Source organism: Balaenoptera acutorostrata, chromosome 4 (assembly GCF_949987535.1).
Source record: "Balaenoptera acutorostrata chromosome 4, mBalAcu1.1, whole genome shotgun sequence".
Classification (NCBI taxonomy): Eukaryota; Metazoa; Chordata; class Mammalia; order Artiodactyla; family Balaenopteridae; genus Balaenoptera; species Balaenoptera acutorostrata.
Genome location: NC_080067.1, coordinates 35,889,558 through 35,910,120, shown reverse-complemented (window position 1 = coordinate 35,910,120; position 20,563 = coordinate 35,889,558). Strand labels below are relative to the sequence as shown.

General features: G+C 38.5%; 2 protein-coding genes across 7 annotated transcripts in view; one reads left to right on the top strand and one right to left on the bottom strand.

Moving 5' to 3' along the window:
- Nucleotides 1-13,550, bottom strand: part of EIF2A (eukaryotic translation initiation factor 2A) — a 38,568-nt gene extending 25,018 nt beyond the window's left edge. For all 6 annotated transcript variants that reach the window (XM_007188126.2, XM_007188129.2, XM_007188128.2 and 3 more), the window contains exons 1-2: nucleotides 13,404-13,550; nucleotides 4,021-4,090 (exon numbers count right to left, since the gene is read on the bottom strand). In XM_007188126.2, coding sequence (XP_007188188.2) covers nucleotides 4,021-4,090; nucleotides 13,404-13,455 — 122 coding nt within the window. In that variant the 5' untranslated portion in view covers nucleotides 13,456-13,550. The remainder of the gene's footprint in view (nucleotides 1-4,020; nucleotides 4,091-13,403) is intronic.
- A 542-nt stretch (nucleotides 13,551-14,092) lies between these two features.
- On the top strand, nucleotides 14,093-18,300 carry SERP1 (stress associated endoplasmic reticulum protein 1). The gene is made up of 3 exons (XM_007188125.2): nucleotides 14,093-14,227; nucleotides 14,519-14,594; nucleotides 15,773-18,300. Exons 1-3 carry the CDS (start codon nucleotides 14,144-14,146, stop codon nucleotides 15,811-15,813), a joined length of 201 nt encoding a protein of 66 aa, XP_007188187.1. The 5' UTR covers nucleotides 14,093-14,143; the 3' UTR covers nucleotides 15,814-18,300.
- The last annotated feature ends 2,263 nt before the right edge of the window (nucleotides 18,301-20,563 follow it).

Genomic DNA, 20,563 nt, shown 5'->3' with positions numbered 1-20,563 from the left:
TTGGCTGCGTTGGGTCTTCGTTGATGTGCGTGGGCTTTCTCTAGTTGCCGCGAGCAGGGGCTACTCTTGGTTGCGGTACGCGGACTTCTCATGGCGGTGGCTTCTCTTACTGCGGAGCACGGGCTCTAGGCACACGGGCTTCAGTAGTTGTGGCTCGTGGGCTCTAGAGTGCAGGCTCAGTAGTTGTGGCACATGGGCTTAGTTGCTCCGCGGCATGTGGGATCTTCCTGGACCAGGGCTCGAACCCGTGTCCCCTGCATTGGCAGGCGGATTCTTAACCACTGCGCCACCAGGGAAGCCCTGAACACTATCTTTGCATTAATTCACCTGAAGATGACATTTGTGTTTCTGCAATCATACAATTATGGTAGCTTATCCTCAGTGTGTAGTTACTAAAACATTTTTTTTTCTCACTCCCTTACATAAATAGCTATGACCAAGATGTCCTCCATTCTATACTTGTGCAACTCATTTCTGAACCTTAAGGCAGAATTTTACAATTATTCTTTTTAAATCCTACCCAACTTTTGGTCTATTATTCCAGCCTACTGATATCTACTTATATCTTCATTTTCCCTTTTAAAAGCATTAGTCATTCCTCACAGATTTAAGTAAAATATAAATTATAAAACATCATTCTAAGCTATCATCTAAATTAATTATGAGAATATTGGATGACCTTTGAACAAGCTCCTGTGGCTCACCAATAGTCCTTCCCTCAAACTACATCAACTCATTAGTCAGCTGACTTCACAGCTCTTAACCAATGACAACTCTGTCACTAACATCATTCAACTGAAAGACTTTCTCATTTCTCAGATACTTTGCTAAAATCATGTTTATAGATCTATTCTGATGTGTCTGGAAATTCTACTCAGAAAGGAAATGAGATAAACTTGAAACAATTTATTCTTAGCAAGCTCATTTTGACTCCAATAATTACCTCCTTATTGTAATGATTATAAATTGTCTTTTTAATAACTCATTCTAGAATTATGTTTAAGAATGAAGGCAAGCTTCCTAGACTATAGTATCCAGACTTCAATTCTTTTCTTAATTTTGGCAATTGGAAAATTTTGTCTATTTCCTTCTGGAACAATCTTTTAAATGAAAAATTTCAAATATACACAAAAATAGAGAAAAAGTATGATAACCCCCCTACACACCTATCACCAAGCTTAAATAATTATTAACTCATGGTCAATTTTCTTTAATCTACTCCCTACTTTCATATTTAATGCCAGAATAATTTAAAGCAAAACCAGATGTCATATCATTTTACTCTATACTTCAGTATGCGTCTCCAACTGACGCGGGCATTTTTAAGAAACAGAACCACCACCATGCCACTTCAACTCATGAAATTAACAATAATTCCTTACTATCATTTAATACCTAGTATTTGGATATCCGGTTTTTTAAAAGCTCCCTAAGTCATTCTAATGTGCAGCCAAATTTAAGGACCATTCATCTAAAAGCTTGATTAGAAGCAGGTTTTTAAAAATCTTCATAGAAGGTAAGTACCGCATAGTTCCTATGGCAACTTACCAGGAGACACATAATGTCTCCTTCTTCTACTCTTAGTGACGCTGAGATTGTAGTGGACTCATTATGCGCCTCCTCAGACTCACCTAATCCTTCCTGCTCCCAGGCACCAGCTATTCAACGAAGAGACCTGGCCACCTCATCTCCTAACACCACTGGTTGTCTCAGACTCTCCAAGAATGATGGCCACATTTCAGCACGGCTTCCATTATGCCTATTGCAGTAGCAGGAAGAGAAGCACTGGCACTCAGATTCAACCCGAACAGATCAAAAGAAGATTCTGGCTGCAGACCAATTTCGTACCCATCCTCTTCAAAATAGATTGTTCTAAGGCACAGTGGTTCTATACAACCTCTCTGGAGAAACTCTGCATGACCAAGCAACTTGGATGGATTTTGTGAATCTGTGGTCAGTTCAGTGCACCTCACTCTATATTTGCTTTCACTTCTTCCTTGTCTCATTTCCCTTTCCCCCTCAATCCTGCTGCCTTGGGACTGCACACCCCAATGAAATGCAGCACAAAAGCTTTAACACAGACTCTTATTTTCTAAAGTGGTGCTTTTCAAATATTAATGTGCATACAAATCATTGAGGAGCTGGTTAAAATACAGATTTTGATTCAGTAAGCTGAGTAGGGCCTGAGATGTTCTGATGTTTGATTTCTGCACTGGCTCAAGGTGATGCCAGTATGGCTGATCTTGGGCCCATATTTCCTGTAACAAGGTTCTAGAGAACTGAGTCTAATAAAAAAAATGGTCAATAGAGTCAGATGATGTCAGCCTGATTATAAAGTTCCCTATCAACAGTTCATCTAACAGCATCTTTTAATGATCATTTGTGTAGATCAGTCGTTCTCAAAGTGTGGTCCCTAGACTTGCAGTGTCAGCATTACCTAGGAACTTGTTAAAAATTCTAATTCTTGGGGCCCTGCCCTGGATCTAATGAATCAGAAAATCGGAAGAGGGAACAGTATCCTGTGTTTTAACAAGCTCTTCAGATGATTGTGATGTGTGCAAAAGTTTGAGGACCACTGATACATGACTTCTTTAGGATAACGAAATGGTGATTATCTAATCCCATCATTCTTTTTAAATTTATTACTGTTCTATAAAGAAGTTTTCCTCATCAACAATTTGGTTACTGAAAAATAGTCTGTATAGGAAAGGCAACATAAATGCTTGATTTTTTCTTTCTTTATCAATTTTCAAAGTAATAAACAAGGATCCCATCGACTTCTAATGCTGACCAATAAGATTTGGAGGGAGGAGGATTTTTTTAGAGACTACTTATATACTTAACATGTCTTAATTCTTAGAGTCATTATTCTTTTTAATGCTCAAATTGTCCCATCTAAGGTTGGTATAAACCCCTTCAGGTTGACTCCTGTGACAGTTTAGCAAAACCCCATTAGCCTTTTATAACTTCCTCGCTTTCTGGCACAAGATATGTATGGCTCAACTCATACATTTTTTGTCCTATACCTGGAGTTGACCACTCCTCCAAGGAACTGGTTCCTTTTAGTGAAGAATGGCATTTAGAGATCATAATCTGTGAGGTATTTACTGCTACCAGGTTATCACTGGCTCTAGGCCTTTAGAGTGGACAGAACTAGGAAATACAAATGTTTTTATGAAAAGAAATCATGAATTCATATTGATACATGCAAGTCTATCTCCCCACTTCACTCTTATGCTGAAATTTTGGTTCCTAATGACATTAATATAATTATTTATTTGTCTTACCCTACAATAGATTGAAAAGGACAATATCAATTTTCTATTAATAATAAAACTATTGAATGCATTTAAGAATATTGCATATCATCATATGGCTGTCACCAACTTAATATAAAGCTAGGTTCACTTGTTCCCGTTTTCCATTCAATTTTTTTTTTTAATTTAAAACAATTACTTGGTCCAAAGTTGAAACTATATATACCAAAGTTCATTTACAGACATGTCCCCTGGATCTTGCAATTCTCTCTCCTCCTACAGATAATCACTTTTGTTAGTTTTTGGTTTACCTTTCCATTATTTCTTTTTGGGAAAAATGTCTATTTATCTAGCTATATATTTATATGTATATATTTTTTTATATTTCTTCATTTCTTATACCTTTCTCATTCTATAATTTATCGAAGATTATAGGCAGTGGTTTGGCTATCAGATTTGCAGGTTTTTCCTCAGTCCCTAAGATAAAATTCTTCTAAGCTAGAGGCACGAACTGAATTACACTATTGTCTACACCTTTTCTTTTAAACATGCTTAAGCTATTATTTTCAAATCTAAAGATCATTTTTCTTGATAGAGAATATGCATTCTTTCATTCTTTCCATCTTCTGTTAATATTACATAATATGTCCCAAGAAACTAGCTTATCTGTTCTTTTTCTTTTTTGTTCAGAATATAACAACAAAAATACTTCAGAATGCATTGTATAGTTCTCTATAACATTACTCGACAAAATAAACCATACCTTGGAAACACTGTGCTTTCTGTAAAATGTGGTGGTCCATTCACCATGTATAGTCCTTCTGACCCTCGGACTAAAGAAAAAAAAGGGAAAGAACCACCATTACTTTGTTAATAAATACTCAGTTATCACAAATGTTAAAAAAAAAAAAAAGCTTTCAGTCAAAATACTAATGAAATCATTAAACATTCCACAGAACTATCAAACATCAGCATTAAAAGGGCACATTTTTCTTCCTCTTTTGCATAAAATCATATAACTGCTGAGAAATAAATAGGTAATGCAATGGACTGAATGTGTTTCCACAAAAATCCTCACGTTGAAACCCTAATCCCAATGTGATGGTATTGGAAGGTGGAGCCTTTTGGGGGGGTTATTAGATCACAAAGGTGGAGTCCTCATGAACGGGATTAGTACCTTTACAAGAAAAACACAGAGGGTACAATAAGTTGGCAGCCAACAAACCAGAGGGTCCTCACCAGACCCTGACCGTGCTGGCACCCTGGTCTCAGACTTCCAGCCTCTAGAACTGTAAGAAATAAGTTTCTGTTGTTTATAAGCTACCCAGTATGTGGTACTTTGTTATAGCAGCCTGAACTAAGACAGGTAATATCCCTCTTATTTCTTTTCCTATAGAGCATATTCATTTAGTCTGTAAGGAGACTACTTCAATAAATCCACTTTTATCTATCTTACAAGAAATCTATGCATTTGCATTGAGATACAACATTCATACTTATATTCCTTCATTCAAATGGAAAAAAGTGATCCTAGTATTATGTTTTCACATTATTTTCTAATCTCATTTTCAAAACGTATGGATGTTGGAAACAGAATTAGAAGCTGAGTCTAAGTTAAATCTTCTTTGTATCAGCTTACTCTCTCAAGTAACTTTTATAATTAAAAACTCAAAATTGTAACTGTCACCAGTGAAAGGCAGTTGTACTATAGTAGAAAGGACATGAACTCAAAGGTAAACCTCAGTTCCTATCTGACTGTGGAACCTTAGATACATCGCCACCTCTGAATCTGTGCCCCAATCAGCAAAATATAAACTTTAAAATACTGTGTGCTTTATGTAAAATAATAACATAAAAATATAGTATAAATTCATTCAAAGTTCTTAAAAAATATGACATTATTATTTACAATTTCTCAAGCTAAGAGAACAAACAGGATGAGATACATTCATTTAGTAAGCTCCCAATGATAGTAATAGTCTAAAAAATTAAGTGGGAACAAAGTTCAAGATTAAATAAGCAAAAACATCTACAGAACTAGATTATACTTTTTTAAAATGGCTGAATTAGAAGCTTCTAAAGCTGAACCAAATAAAATGATTCATTCATTCAGCAAATGCTTACTGGAGAAAAAAAAAAAACTACCACCAAAACCTTATGTTGAGTACTGCAGATACAATAGGGAGGAAAATCAGCCTTGTCCTTGACCTAACTAATCAGATAATTAGTCAAATATATGGAAATCTATAACTGCATTTAGTGCTACAAAGGAAAGATATAAGAGGCTACTAGAGTGAATAATATGGAGTTTTAATCTAAAAATGGAAGGCTAGGGAAAGCATCCTTGAGTAAGTGATTTGTGTGCTGAGATCTGAAAGATGAATAGCAGTTAACAAGCAAGGAGAACAGTAACAGGTGCAGAAACTCCGTGACAAGAGAGATAACAGTGTCACAGGAATGGAAAGGAGGCCTGCGTGGCTGGAAGGAGGTGGATCTGGAGAAGAAAACAGGGCTCAGACCAAGCAGGATCCTGTGGCTTAAGTTAGGCAACGTTGGACTGCAGCCTAAGAATGTTGGGAAACTTCAAAAAAGTTTTAGGCAGATTTTTAAAACCAGACTTGCAATTTGAAAAGCTCAACTTGGTACAGTGTAGAGAGTGAACCAGAAGGCAGTAAGACGTGAAGAAACTACTCAGGATGGTCTGCACTAGTCCCACAGGAGAGATAATAGAAACTTTGGGAATTCCCTGGTGGTCCAGTGGTTAGGACTCCACGCTTCCACTGCCAGGGGCCCGGGATCCATCCCTGGTGGGGGGAACTAAGATCCTGCAAGCCGAGCAGCACGGCCACAAAAAAATAAAACAATACAAAACTTGGACTAGGGTAGGGCAGTGGAAATGGAAAGTGAAGAATAAGTGTTCAATATTCAAGAGAGAAAACTGACAGGACTTGGTGATGAGTAACTATTTTATCAGCTAGAACTCCTGCTAGCAGCAACAGTATAAGAGCTGAAGAAAAGAAAAAGTTTTACTGAAGTCCATGGCTACAATTTCACTTGCTTCCTTTTCTGCCAGCTAGTCAGAAATCTCCCACTCTTCAGCATCAAAGTTGGTAGCTAGGGGCCACTCTTGGCTCCAACTCTGATCCCTATTTCCTTTCCCTTCTCAAGGGACAGTTCTCATAACATCAATTTTCTACCTGTAAATTAACTAGCTCAATCTTCAGATATTGAAAGTAATATAATCTACCTTCCCTAAGTAAATAATTTAAAGTTAGAATGACGGAATTCCCTGGTGGTCCAGTGGGTAAGACTCCACACTCCCAATGCGAGGGGCCTGGGGTTCAGTCCCTGGTCAGGGAACTAGATCCTGCATGCATGCCGCAACTGAGTTTGCACATCACAACTAAGATCCCGCATGCCGCAACTAAGACCTGGCGCAGCCAAAATGAATGAATGAATGAATAAATAAATAAATATTTTTTTTGTTTTTAAGTTAGAATGAAAGTAAAAGAACCACTGACAAACAAGATAAAAATCTATGTACTCATGGAGCTTCCATTCTAGTGGAAATGATGAAAAATAAGGGAGTAAACACGTAATTGAATAATGAGTTTCTGGTCAGATATCCACAAGTATACAACTGGATACCATGTTTCCTCATATACTAAACTGAGTCGCCAAACTGCTGTGGGTAGTTTGCCCTTGAATAGAATGGAGTCTAGCAAAGTGTTCTACATATATCAAAATCTAAACTCCTCACACTACTGCCTACAAGGCTCTATACCTGGCCCCTGCACAGCTCCATGTGCTAGGCAGTAGGGATCTTAAAAAATGAGTCCATCACTACACTCAAAATGATGATTTCAAAAGGAGCTCAGTCTACTGCTACACCTTGAATGAAACACTGACGATATCTATTCTAAAAATCTCTAATACATTTAGTAAACATTTTGTGCCAGGAAATGTTTTCCTAGAAGACTTGAAAACTATGAAGTTTAATTTTTGGCATCAGAAATTCTCAACTGCTTCTTGGCGTTCTGGCTAAAATCAAGTATTGCATCAAAATTCTCTTACTACACAGGCAAAGCTGTGCTGTTTCTTGTCACCAAATCAATCGTCTGCTGCAATATAATGTATGATACATTATGATTTAGAAGAAAACAAGCCATTCTTTTCTTAATACTACAGTTAAGGTTTTAATGAACATTTATTTGAGGGATTAATAAAAAACGAATTTCCCAAACTAGGGGGTTTGCAGTTGTCAGATTACACGTTATCGTTAGGTTGCATAAAATTCTGTCAGCCTAATGAGGTCCCTCCCACAAGCTGCAGTGACAATTTAACTCACTAATCGCTCTTTCAAAATTCTCATACTTACCTAGGAAAACAAAACGGTACATTATCAGTGTATACCCAATGAAGCCGAAATACTTTTAAAATATGCCATATGATAATGCAATCAAACCATGCTCTACTGCCTTAACACATGCCTGAAGTGACTGGCAAAAAAGAAAAACAGCTTTCCCTAGCTCATCTCAGCTTCTTGTGTTCTCATGACACTTGTACCTAGTGACCTTGGTCCTCTGTATTTGTTGACTTTGCTGTTATTACCGACCACAATGTTTACTTGGTGAAAATTCAAAGTTTTCGTACGTTATATTAAAGTGGCAGCTGTACCTCAGAACCCATGAAGGTAGCCTTCTGGCCACAGCAGTGGGAACTTTCAGGGTATTCAGGGCAACCAGTACGGGTACAAGTTTTTCCTTTTCCAAAATTTCTATTTCATACTTACATCCCAAACTAAGACATGTAGAAGATCCCAAAAGAGTTGCTAAGACTGAATGTTTACATACCCCTACCCCAAATTCATATGTTGAAACTTAATCCCTAATGGTATTTGGAATGGCTTTGGGGAGGTAATTAGGTCATGAAGGAAGAACCCTTATGAATGGGATTAGTGCCCTCATGAAAGAGGCCCCAAAGAGGTCCCTTGTCTCTTCCACCATGTGAGGACACAGTGCAGAATGGCTGTCTATGAGCCAGGAAGCAGGTGATCACCAGACACTGAACCGGCCAGTGCCCTGATCTTGGATTTGCCAGCCTCCGGAACTGTAAGAAATAAATTTCTGTTGTTTACCACCCAGTCTATGATATTTTTGTTACAGGAGCCAGAATGGACTAAGACAGGAGCAAAACTCCCACTTAACTTAATAATGCAGATTATGAACCCAAAATCTCAGAAGGCAACACCGACAGAAAAGTCAGTGTGAAAAGTGCCATGTCTTTCTTGCTCAAGTAGCATTCAGTCTCATGTGGCTTTCAATTACTGGTTTTAGTATGTTTCTGGAGAAGCAAAATCTTGAGTCAAATTAATCAGCTAGATTAATCAGCTTTTCAACATGCATATGTTCACATTCTAAATAAAGAACACTTTGAAAACAAAAATTAAAAGGTTACATAGTCTATGATTCCATTTATATAACACTTTTATTTTTTTTAAGGAAAATACATTTGTATTTTGCATAGAGATGGAGAAAAAAAGGCAAACTGTTGTTGTTTGAAATTTAGAAGTACATTTCAATTGTCCCTTGAATAATAATCAAGATAATTTCACTAGGTAGTCTCAATAATTTTGTATTATATTAAGGTTGCTATTCAATATTTATCACAAATCATTATGTTCGGCCATGCTATAAAAACTTACTAAAAAAAAAATGGTTGGCTTTTCACCAGGATATATAACACTCATGAAATGACAAAATTATCATGATACAGGACAGATCAGTGGTTGCCAACAGTTAGAGTTGGAAGGAGGGTCCAACGATAAACGGGTAAACATCTTTGTGGTGATAGAACAGTTCTATATTCTGATAGTGGTGGCCACATGAATCTACACGTGATAAAATATAGACACGCACAAACTAGTAAAATCCAAATAAGGAGAGCAGTTTAGTAAATACGACTGCACCAGTGTCAATTTCCTCGTTTGGATAATACACTATAAGATATTATCATTGGGGAAAGCTAGGTGAAGGATATGCAGGAACTTTCTTTATTCTCTCTGCAACTTCTTTCAAGTTTTAATTTATATCAAAATAAAAAGGCTTTTTTAAAGCCCATCCCTTTTTGGTAATACCTTGTTCACAATACGGCAAGAAATAAAACCAATCAAAAGTCTGTCAACATTTCTCAAGAACTGATTTGCCAGGGAATAAAGGACAGAGGTGCTAAATTAAAATTAAAAATCAAATAGACCAAGATTTTTGTACTAAGATAAAAACGTATTCTGCAAGACAAAAGTACATATCAAAGCTACTTCATACACTGATGATACTGTTGGTTCCCATTAAATTAGACAACTTTTGTACATGATGCTTTACAATAGATATGTCTGTTATATGTGAACTAATTATCAATTAAATTCATCATAAAAGTCATATTGAGTCATTATAGTTTTGTTCATACATGTAAGCCACTATTTAAAACAAATATTTTCTTTCACACTTCCCTACATAGAAGCATCCTATGAGAAAGTGCTGTAAGACATTTTGGAACCACTAAGATACTATACTGGATTTATTAGTTTGAGCAACTTCTTATACAAACTTGAATACATGGATATACAAAAGTTTATCAGAAGAAACACAAAATCAGGTTCATGACAGAACATAAACTGCATTATAAGTTAATAAAAGCAAAAATAAATATGGGCTCAAACTCTTTTCAATAACTGAAGCAATTTTTTTCTACATATGAATTTCTAATGAGGAATTCATTTTAATTAGAAGCGACTAAATGTAAAACAGTGAGTAAAATGTGGGGATAGCTTAACATAGTGTATTGACACCTGATATGATTCCTTATTTTTAGTGATTTTCCCCTTTAATCAAGAAGGATCAGCAATATGTTCTACTGGAAAGAAAAATCTAGAATGCTAAGTTCTTTTCATTAAAGCAACAAATAAATGCCAGAGTTTCACACAGAATAACTGTTTAAAAACAACAATTACATTAAATACTGTACCTACATAGTATCTTTTTAAAACTTACTAGCCTTTCTAGATACTCACATACCATTTATTGCTCTAGGCCTGAGTTAATATGAGAAAACTACTGGACTTCAACAAACAAGGGTCCTATGCCAGGGATATGGTGATCATTATAGTATGATACTTTTTCCAATGCTTACATCCACTGAAGTATTTATCAATTTAAGAAAATGACTCAGTCTTGATTATCTCAATGGCTTCAACTAGGCAAGCTGATTGGACAGTAGGGGCTTCATGTAAGGGCTATTGTTGTTTTACATGCCTAGCATCCAGGCCCCCCTTTTAGGAGACTTTAGTTTTCCTTTGGGAAATATCCAGGGGTGAGGATATAATTTGGTCCTGGTGATTTGATTAAAAATTGACTGATTCAAAGATGAGCATGAGCCAAGCCAAAGGCAGCCAGCCTTGAGACACAGATGTGCACTTTCCTCTGGGGCTGTTGAGCTGGTTGAATGTAAACCTGGAGCTACCGATTAGAAGATTAGCCTGAGAATAAGTTTAATCGGAAAGAAAGCAAGAGCTTAAGGAGGAAGAAAAACAGATTTTTAGAGTCATGTGAATACCTGAATATAACAGTAGAAGCTTTAAGGTTACATGAGCTTTTTTTTTTTTTTTTTTTAAATCCCCTTTTCAGGGCTTCCCTGGTGGTGCAGTGGTTAAGAATCCGCCTGCCAATGAAGGGAATACGGATTCAAAGCCCTGGTCCAGGAAGATCCCACATGCCACGGAGCAACTAAGCCCGTGCACCACAACTACTCAGCCCGCGCTCTAAAGCCTACAAACCACAACTACTGAGCCTGCATGCAACAACTACTGAAGCCCACGCGTCTAGAGCTCGGGCTCCGCAACAGAAGCCACTGCAATGAGAAGCCCGCGCACCACAACGATAAGTAAGCCCCGCTCGCACAACTAGAGAAAGCCCACGCGCAGCAACGAAGACCCAACGCAGCCAAAAATAAATTAATTAATTTTTTAAAAATCCCCTTTTTATCTGCTTTAGCTTTTTGTCATTTCCAATTGAAAGTCATAACTAATAAAATTTACTGCATAATCTTTAAATTATTCACAACTCCAAAGTCCCATAAGTCTATATTTAAAAAAAGATTTTGGAAGTAAAAGAATCTATTATTGACTGAAATACCTATACTAAGAATGTTTAAAAGATTAATCAGTGTGTTCTACTGAAAGAAAAATGGGCCATGGAGTTGAATGATTGAATATAATCCTGACTCTGCCAATTTGCAATGTGAATTTCTCTGAGCTGCTATAAATATGAGAATATTCGGAGCAGACGCACTAGATAACCCTTAAGCTCTTACGAAGTCCTTGATCTTAAGCACTGGAAGAAAACTGTCACTCTTGGTTAATCTGACTCCAGATAAAGTGGTTATCATTCATTAAGTTATTCTTCCATTAAACACTTGGTGTCGATTGTTTACCAGGCATTGTACTTGGTACTGAGAAGACAGGGATGAATAAGGCTCTGCCCCTGCCATTAAGGAATTCACAGTCTAGCAGGGGAGAAAAGCATCTAAACAGCTAGATAATTACCCTATGTGATAAGTGGAAAAAAAAAAAAAAAAAAAAAACCTCAAGTATATATGAGGTACCAAAATAGGCTGGGGAAAGACTATCTGGGAAGAGTAAGGAAAGACTTCACAAAGTAATGATGTCTAAAATGAAATTTAAAAGATAAAAAGACGTCAGCCAAATCAAGAGGAAGAGGGTAGTGTTAGACTGAGGAAATAGGTTGTTCAAGGGTTTTATGAGCAGTTCAGTATTGATGGAGAACAAAATAGGATAGGATGGCAAGGAGTAAAATGAATGACAAGAGCTATTCAAGGATTATAAAGGGTTCCATATGCTATGCTAAACAGGATGGAATTTACCCTGCAAGCAGTCACTGTAAGGATTTTAAAAGTGAAAAAAAAATGATCAAATTTTAAAATGTACCAATTTTTAAATTAAAGTTCAAAAAAAGCATTTAGTATTCCAAAATTATAAGTAACATATAAGCTACCTTTATGAAGCTACAGAAATAAATTCATTTAGTTACTTTTTAAGCAGTATCTGCCTGGCATGTTATCTAACAAATTAGTCAGTTTTTGATAAATGTCTGGTGAATGAACTGTGGTAGCCAGATTGAATATGAATGGGCAGGGTGCTTAATAACAAAGATCTCAAAATGTAGAATGGTGAAAAGTGCAAAAGCTTTTTAAGGTTCCTTCCAAGTCTCGGGGAAATAATCCCTTTCCTCAAAAGTAGACAACCTTTCTCTCAATGGCTTCTTTTTCCTTAATATGTTATTAAGTTATTGGGAACTTATAGCCTTCTTTTCCCTCCTAACTCCCCTCTCCTTACTTGATGCTCATATATGAGACTCCAGCCATTACTGTAATCCAGAGTCACCGCTGACACTAAGACTAAGTTTATTATCTTCTCCAACATTATAAACTCTGCCTCAGCTTCGAAACCTCAGGAATCCTGTAATGTTCTAACGTTGCTACTTTATCTTTATAATGTTCATTATATGCTACCACCCCAGAACACATTCTCATCCCCTTAAAACCTACACTACCGCAGCTCCACTCGCCCTACTGAGTCCCACAAATTTCATTAAAGCAAGGAGTGCAGGATTTGGTATCACTTAAATTCAGGTGTATTTAAGTGCGTGGTTATTCTAGTAGACCGAGTCATACGTTTACGTTTTTTTCTTATTACAGAGCTAAATGACTTCACCCTGTCAACAGGGCCTGTCACCAAGTAAGCGTTAGTGTAACACCAGTATTGCAGACCCAGAGTAACAAATCCCACTAGCACTCTTCGTTCTTATGCCCCTTCCTCTATTCCTGTAGAACTTGAAGTGTCAGGAAAGAATGATGGATGAGCAAAAGGGAGGGGGGAATGCTGGAGCTCCGAGGCTAGAGCCTAACTTCCGACTGCCACGCTACACCAAGAAATCCAAAAGGCCCTCCGGCTCTCCTGCAATCCACAAGAAAAGGCGGATCAGACTCCAAGGCTTCTCGGGTGGTGCCCAAGGTTAGAGACACAAAAAATACTGCTCTAAAGAAATAATCCCTTGCTCGTTCAGAGCTCACCTGTAAGGAGCGGCGTGGACGGCGCCATCTTGTCCCGGAAAGAAAAACTCATATGCTTGGGTCAGAGTTCACGAGAGCCGAACCCGGCCCCAACACGTCTCCTCCGGTGTGAGACGGCGAACTGGTGTTTCCGGGGCCGCCAGCCTCGGGGCCAATTCACTTCCGGTCGGAGAGAGACACGAAAAAGGAGCCCGAACGCGCACGCGCAGCTCTGGGGCAACACTTTACGGAGCGTGGAGGGGCGGGGCTAAGGCTGGAGTGCCGGCCTTCGCCCTCCCTCTCCCTCTTCCTCAGCAGGCGGAGCGTGCACTTCCGCGGGGCGGAGCCGGCCCAATGCTGACGTTGGCAGCCGAACCCGAAGTAGTTCGAGGCGACGGGTTGCACCGTCCCGTTGTTGCGTTGTGTAGCGTTGCGTTCCCTTCCTCTCTCAGTCTACGCTCCCGGCGGAGGCCACAGCGGCGACGCGAGAAGATCCCGGCGGCCTGCTCTCCTCCCGTGCGCCCGTCTCGCTCGACCGGACGGTCCGGCGTCGTCAGTCAGCCGGCGGCCCGCGCCCAGCTAAGGGCTCAGCCCCCGCGCCCGCCGTGCCCAGGCCCAGCGGCCGGAGCTAGCGCCCCACCTGAGAGCCTCCTCGCTCCGGCGGCGCGGGCACCGGGAGCGGAGCGTCGCTCGTAGCGGCCCAAGGAGAAGAGAGCGAGCGAGGCCCAGGGGTGGCCGGGGCAGGTGGTTGCGCCGCGAAGATGGTCGCCAAGCAGCGGATCCGTATGGCCAACGAGAAGCACAGCAAGAACATCACCCAGCGCGGCAACGTCGCCAAGACCTCGGTAAGGGAAGAGCGGGCACCCCTCTCGGTTCCGCAGCCGGGTATGAGGCCCGGGCCCCGAGGCCGCGCCGAGCTCTCTTCCCCAGACCCGGGCGACTCAAGGGCCCGAGGCCGCGAGCCGGACGCTAAGTTGGGAGCTCAGGGAGGTGGGTGCCGGAGCCGGGCGGCTCGGGAACGCAGGGGAAACCAGTGAGGTGCAGGGACCCGGCGACCTGGCCCGGGGTGCAGGGTGAGAGCTCGGGGTCAGAGTGGTTTTTTTTGCATTGGAGACCGTGGATTTTCCTTTTTGCAGAGAAATGCTCCCGAAGAGAAGGCGTCTGTAGGACCCTGGTTATTGGCTCTCTTCATTTTTGTTGTTTGTGGTTCTGGTAAGTGTTTTGGGGGCGACCATCGGGTAGGGTGTTGGATGACGGGTTGGGGATGACGTGGTGATCCATCAGTGGTGAATCCTGCCCGCATAGTTCTTAATCCACCTGCCGGGAGCTCCGCATAATTCTGTTTTATGTGAACCCAGTTACTTGTCCCACATATGCACAGAGGGTGGTGCTCTAGAAACTTCTCCCCGCTTGATTTGAGCTCACAGGGGAGCAGAAAAGGAGGTCAGCTCCTTAGTAATGATCGAGTTGACAAATATTAGACCAAAACAAAAAACAAAAACACCTCCCAGAATGAGAATTTAGAATATTATGCAACCTTTGCGAAAGAGAAGCTTATGAACATCATGTACATGCGGATGTTCGAACTTAATTTAACATGTTCCAAAATCTAATGTCTTTATGTCAAAGTTGGATGTATTTTATAAAGTAAAGCTAGTGCAAAGAATTGACTCATTGTAGAGGAACTTGTACCTGATTGGCAATTTAACGTGCGAGACAAATGTTTTTAGTTTAATAAAAGAAATGTTTGACATATGGTAGGGAAAAATAGTTACCAGGGCAGACTGCTGTTAGAGTAGTAGACTCTTGCCCATGGAGATGGATTACAGAATTTCTTCTCTTCATCTTAATATGCAAGCTGTTAATATGGAAATACATGTTTCTGTTTTACACGTTGTGACATCTTAAAGTTACTGAGGTTTCTCTTGAACATTTCACTTTGCCTGTCTCCTAAACATACCAATTGGAAGCTTTCCTGATAAATGGCCAAGAGCCAAGCAATTTATGTAACCTAAAGATTATTGAATTTCAGCCTTGTGAGAATGAGGAAATGTGCATATGTTACAGGCCAAGTACACCTAATGTTTAGGGTTAAACCAAAATAATTGTATGCTAGAAAAACCTTTTTGCTTTGGTGCTTTAATTTCTTTCTAAAAATCACTGCTTATTTGGTAACTCTCTAGACATTTTGGCATAAAATTCAAGGAAGCTGAGGCATAAAAAAAATTGTATTATTAAGGTAGGCCTGTGTTCATATTACTATGAAGTTATCTAGTATTTGCAAGTAATTGTAAGGGTATTCTTGGATTCTTGAACTACCTTAATATTTGTCAGTTGCCAGGCCTGTTTTATTCCAAGCATGTTTTAATACTTGCTCTTTCTCTTTACAGCAATTTTCCAGATTATTCAAAGTATCAGGATGGGCATGTGAAGTGACTGACCTTAAGATGTTTCCATTCTCCTGTGAATTTTAACTTGAACTCATTCCTGATGTTTGATACCCTGGTTAAAAACAATTCAGTAAAGCATCCTGCCTCAGAATGACTTTTCATATCGTCCTTCATGTGTCATTCCAAGGTTTCTTCACAAGTCATTCCAAGTTTTCTAGTCCATACCACAGTGCCTTGCAAAAGCACCACATGAATAAAGCAATAAAATTTGTTAAGCTACAGTAGTGGACCCTACTTATTCAGTCAGTAAAGAGTAAGTTTTTTTTTTTTAATGTGGTTATTAGAACAGTATACAATATAGGTAATTAGATTGAATCTGTGTAGACAGGGTCTAGATCTTGTTAGCCCTAATGTGTAAATGCAATTAGCTTAATTTAAAATTTGGAATCCTACGGTTTTTATATAGCTAGGCACTTTACTACTATTTCTTGAATTCAAAGCACACTCCCATAGAGGGTCATGTAACCGTCCTGTAATAAGGTGCTTATAAATGGAACAACTACACAGCCTAGTTTTCCCGAAATCTTTAGCACCTAAAAATTTTAAAAAGCTTCTAAATGCCTAATATAAAGGGAGATGCTTATAGCCACAACGTCTATTTTAACAATGTTATTTCTATTACACTACCTTGGATTTTGCATGAGTGAATATACTAACGTAAGAGGCCATAAGAAAACAACTTGGTTGAGCATTTTATAACTTAGTCACTTCGGTTTCACTAAAAGCAGCCATGGTGGAGTAAAGTCAGGGAAGGTTTTTTATATCACCATTGATTTCACCAGAATTACTTTAATATATCAAAGGGGTCTATTATGCTCACAACATTTTAGGGAAAAATAGTACTAAAAATGGATGCCTCGTCAGGACATACTGTTGAGTCCAGTGTGCCGTAAGACAGCATGTTAATAGCACTTTTAATACCAAAAAGGCACATCGACTGCAAATCAGTTTGGAAATGCTTTTTCTTGATTTATGATTAAAATTCTGTTAGGGTACTAGATACATCAGACTAAAGTGTCATGTGAAATTAAATGGATTTACTGATAAGGATCAGTCTTTAGTCTTCCCTTTGTTGTATGGTTTTATAGGTTATGATTGATCAAACTTTCTTTTTACTAATGGTAAGGGTGAGTGATAAGGCAGGTTTTGAGCTTTCTGGTACTGTTGAAAATTTCAAGTATTGGCTATTTAAATTCTTAGCCATAATGATGAAAAAAGCCTGAGAGGTGTCTATGTGTTAATGAGTTGGAAAGAAAGCTGCTTGTTTGCTGTGTTAATTGCCTCAGGATACCTCTTGAAAATAAGCTGTTTTAAGAGGAACAGAAGGGAAATCTACTACCTAGTCTATATACAGTGTGAACCTCAGAGCCTCTGGTACCCCTAAGTATGGGGAGAATGAAGGAGAGGAGTGGTTAAGGACTTTTAGGAACTTGACTAGAATAGGAAAGGGATCTGCTGACCTTGGGCCAGCAGGTTTTTACCTGCATTGTTACCTGCCTTTCTCACCCAGGAAATCAACCCCTGTACTTGTTTCCCTCTTGGAAACAAGTGTCTTGGTTAACTAATTCTATTTTGTTGTAACTTAAAAAATGAAAGTTATTGTTCTAAATTCATAGCAGGTGCCTTATTCTTTGCTTTGAGTCAAACTATTCCATATCAGAATTTCCCTTGGTTTCCTATAGATAACTGGCTTTAAGACATTGAGGGTTTTGTTTTTTTTTTAATGTACAATGTCTGTTAATTTGACTGTTAAATTGCCATAGTGAGCAATCATTTTACATATGTAAAGTTGCATTCCCTTTGTATATCATGTGTCATTACCAATTGGGTGCATTTTTAAGGATGAATTATGCATGTTTGGGTCAATGAAAGCTATGTCATTTCATTTACCCTTTAAAAATAAAGATCCCTGAATATTTGATGCCTTCTAAAAGGAAATGATTTTATAGAGTTCTTACCTGAGTATACTTTTTATAGTTAATAGAAAATGATTTTAAGGAACGCCTGGTATGTTGTACTTAAGTTAAAAGAAATAGTATCCAGAGGCACAAATTTAAGGTTTTAACTGGGAATAGGTAGCAAGAAAAATATACAAAAGCACAATGAATTAAATACTTTCCCAACTGGGGTTTACCCTCATCTCATTATTTGAGTCTGGTTCAAGGAAAAAGCACAATTTTTTTCTTTTTTTTTTGATTTCCCTTTCCCAGTTGAACTTTATATGTCATCTAATGTTGAGCACAATGATGTGAGAATAAATACTTTATCGGGGTTGTCTACATTATCCAGTTACTCTTTGTAATTTAGCTATAACGTTTCAAGGAGTTGTCAGTGATTTCATTGTATCTGTTGGGTTGTACATAATGTTGCTCAAAATGATTGGGCTTCCAAAATAAGTGAAGATTTTCATTGTAACAGAATGCATTGTAATAGGCTTTGATTTACATTAAAGAAATGTATATACTCAACTGCAAGGCCATGGCTATTGTCACTGAGGTTCCTGGAGTTTTGTTGGCACAAAGGACTACCATGTAGTGCTGGATTATATTCTTGGGAGGTTCAGCAACAAAATTTTATTATGCTTTTAGCATCTGTAAAATTTAGGACATCATCAGATTTTCCACTTAGAAATTGTTCTGAAGTTTGATTTACATTTACCTACGTATTAGTTTTTTTAACTTGTCATTTTAGATGCAAACCACAACTTTAAGAGGTAGGAGTTGGGTTCAATAGCAGATTCTACGACACTCCCTCAGAGAATCCTCTCCTGTCTAAACACAGTCCCACTCTAGCTGCTTGTACCACTTTATCTTCAAGTTAGAACAAAAATGTCCAAATCTGGAAAGAGTGCTAATGAGCAATAAAATGCTAGAAATCAAGCTGAAGGGAAAAATTCAACTGTCTGGACTTAAATAATTCAAAGTAAATTCATATCAAAGAATCAAAGATAGAAATGACATAGAGGGCTTCCCTGGTGGCACAGTGGTTAAGAATACGCCTGCCAACGCAGGGGACACGGGTTCGAGCCCTGGCCGGGGAAGATCCCACATACCGCGGAGCAGCTAAGCCTGTGCGCCACAACTACTGAGCCTGTGAGCCACAACTACTGAGCCCACATGGCACAACTACTGAAACCCACGTGCCTAGAGCCCGTGCTCTGCAACAATAGAAGCCACTGCAATGAGAAGTCCGCGCACCGCACCGAAGAGTGGCCCCCACTCACTGCAACTAGAGAAAGCCATGCACAGCAATGAAGAACCAAAAGCAGCCAAAAATAAATTTATTTTTTTAAAAAATGACGGGAAATTTAGTACAACTGCCTCCATTTACAGATAAGTAAAAAATTCATTTATTCAGTGAATATTGAGTAACTTATGTGCCAGATCTGGAGATAGATATGTGAATACAGAATCTCAGCACTCAGGTATCTTTCAGTCCAGTAGTGAGGAAAAAGACAATACAATGAAAACGACCATAACTGTGATAAGTCTTTCAAAGGAAAAGTAAAACCAGATAGATGGTGGATTTGCCCTCACAGAACTAGTTGAGGTAGAGTAGAAACTAGAGCCGAGATTTCCTGACTCACTCAACCATCTAGAAACCATAAGAGTGACTGCAAAATACCCACACAGGACACTGCTGTTTTCATGAGCTCTTTGCTTCTGCTTTTAGGAAGCTAAAATTTTTTTTCATGGTGCCAATTTAAAGAAGAAAGAAAAAAAGTTTGTCCTTTTATGGACGCAACTTTTTTTTGAAAATGAATTTGTGACAAATTTACTATTGGTGTTTCCTGTACAGCACAAAATTAACAGATCAAATCAGTAATGTTATTCACTTTCACATATTCAAGAGTACATTTTTAAAAGTAGTTTTGCTTAATTTCTTTATCTGTGATGTTGAAAAATAATTTTTTTTTTTTTGGATTATAAATAACAGAAATTTATTTATTATAGTTCTGGAGGCTAGGAAGTCCAAAATCAAGGCACTAGCAGACTTGGTACCTATTGAGAACCTGCTTCCTGGTTCTTGTTATGTCCTCACATGTTGGAAGGGATAAGTGATCTCTCTGAGCCCTTTTTTTTCCTTTTAAATTAGTTTCATTAGTTACCTATTTTATACAAATTCGTGTATATATGTCAATCCCAATCTCCCAATTTATCCCATCACCACCACCACCCCCCTGCTGTCCCCGCTTTGTGTCCATACATTTGTTCTCTGCATCTGTGTCTCTATTTCTGGCTTGCAAACCAGTTCATCTGCACCATTTTTCTAGATTCCACAAATATGCATTAATATACGATACTTGTTTTTCTCTTTCTGACCCACTTCACTCTATATGACAGTCTCTATGTCCATCCGCGTCTCTACAAATGACCCAGTTTCATTCCTTTCTATGACTGAGTAATATTCCATTGTATATATTTACCACATCTTCTTTATCCATTCGTCTGACTGAGCCCTTTTTTATAAGGACACTAGAAAAATAATTTTTGATAGCCCAGTAGTCAAAAAAATAAAGATATGTGCTCTCCACAGATAAAAGTTTCAGTGAATAATGCATGTGTGACTTCTTTTCCACTGTACAAAATTAAAACCATGATTTCAATATCATTAAATGGGTTAGTAACAGGTTTTTCTTCTTTTCTCACTGTTACGAGAAAGTCAAACAGGAGAATGAGAATAATTGAGTTTGGAGCTAAAAGGAACTTTTCAAATGATCTTGATTTACAC

What these genes read in the sequence shown, in the direction of transcription:
- SERP1 (XM_007188125.2), top strand. Translation starts at nt 14,144, where the DNA reads ATGGTCGCCAAGCAGCGGATCCGTATGGCCAACGAGAAGCACAGCAAG. An exon ending in GCAACGTCGCCAAGACCTCG is followed by an intron (nt 14,228 to 14,518) that starts GTAAGGGAAGAG and finishes TCCTTTTTGCAG; the next exon opens with AGAAATGCTCCCGAAGAGAA. An exon ending in TTTTGTTGTTTGTGGTTCTG is followed by an intron (nt 14,595 to 15,772) that starts GTAAGTGTTTTG and finishes TTCTCTTTACAG; the next exon opens with CAATTTTCCAGATTATTCAA.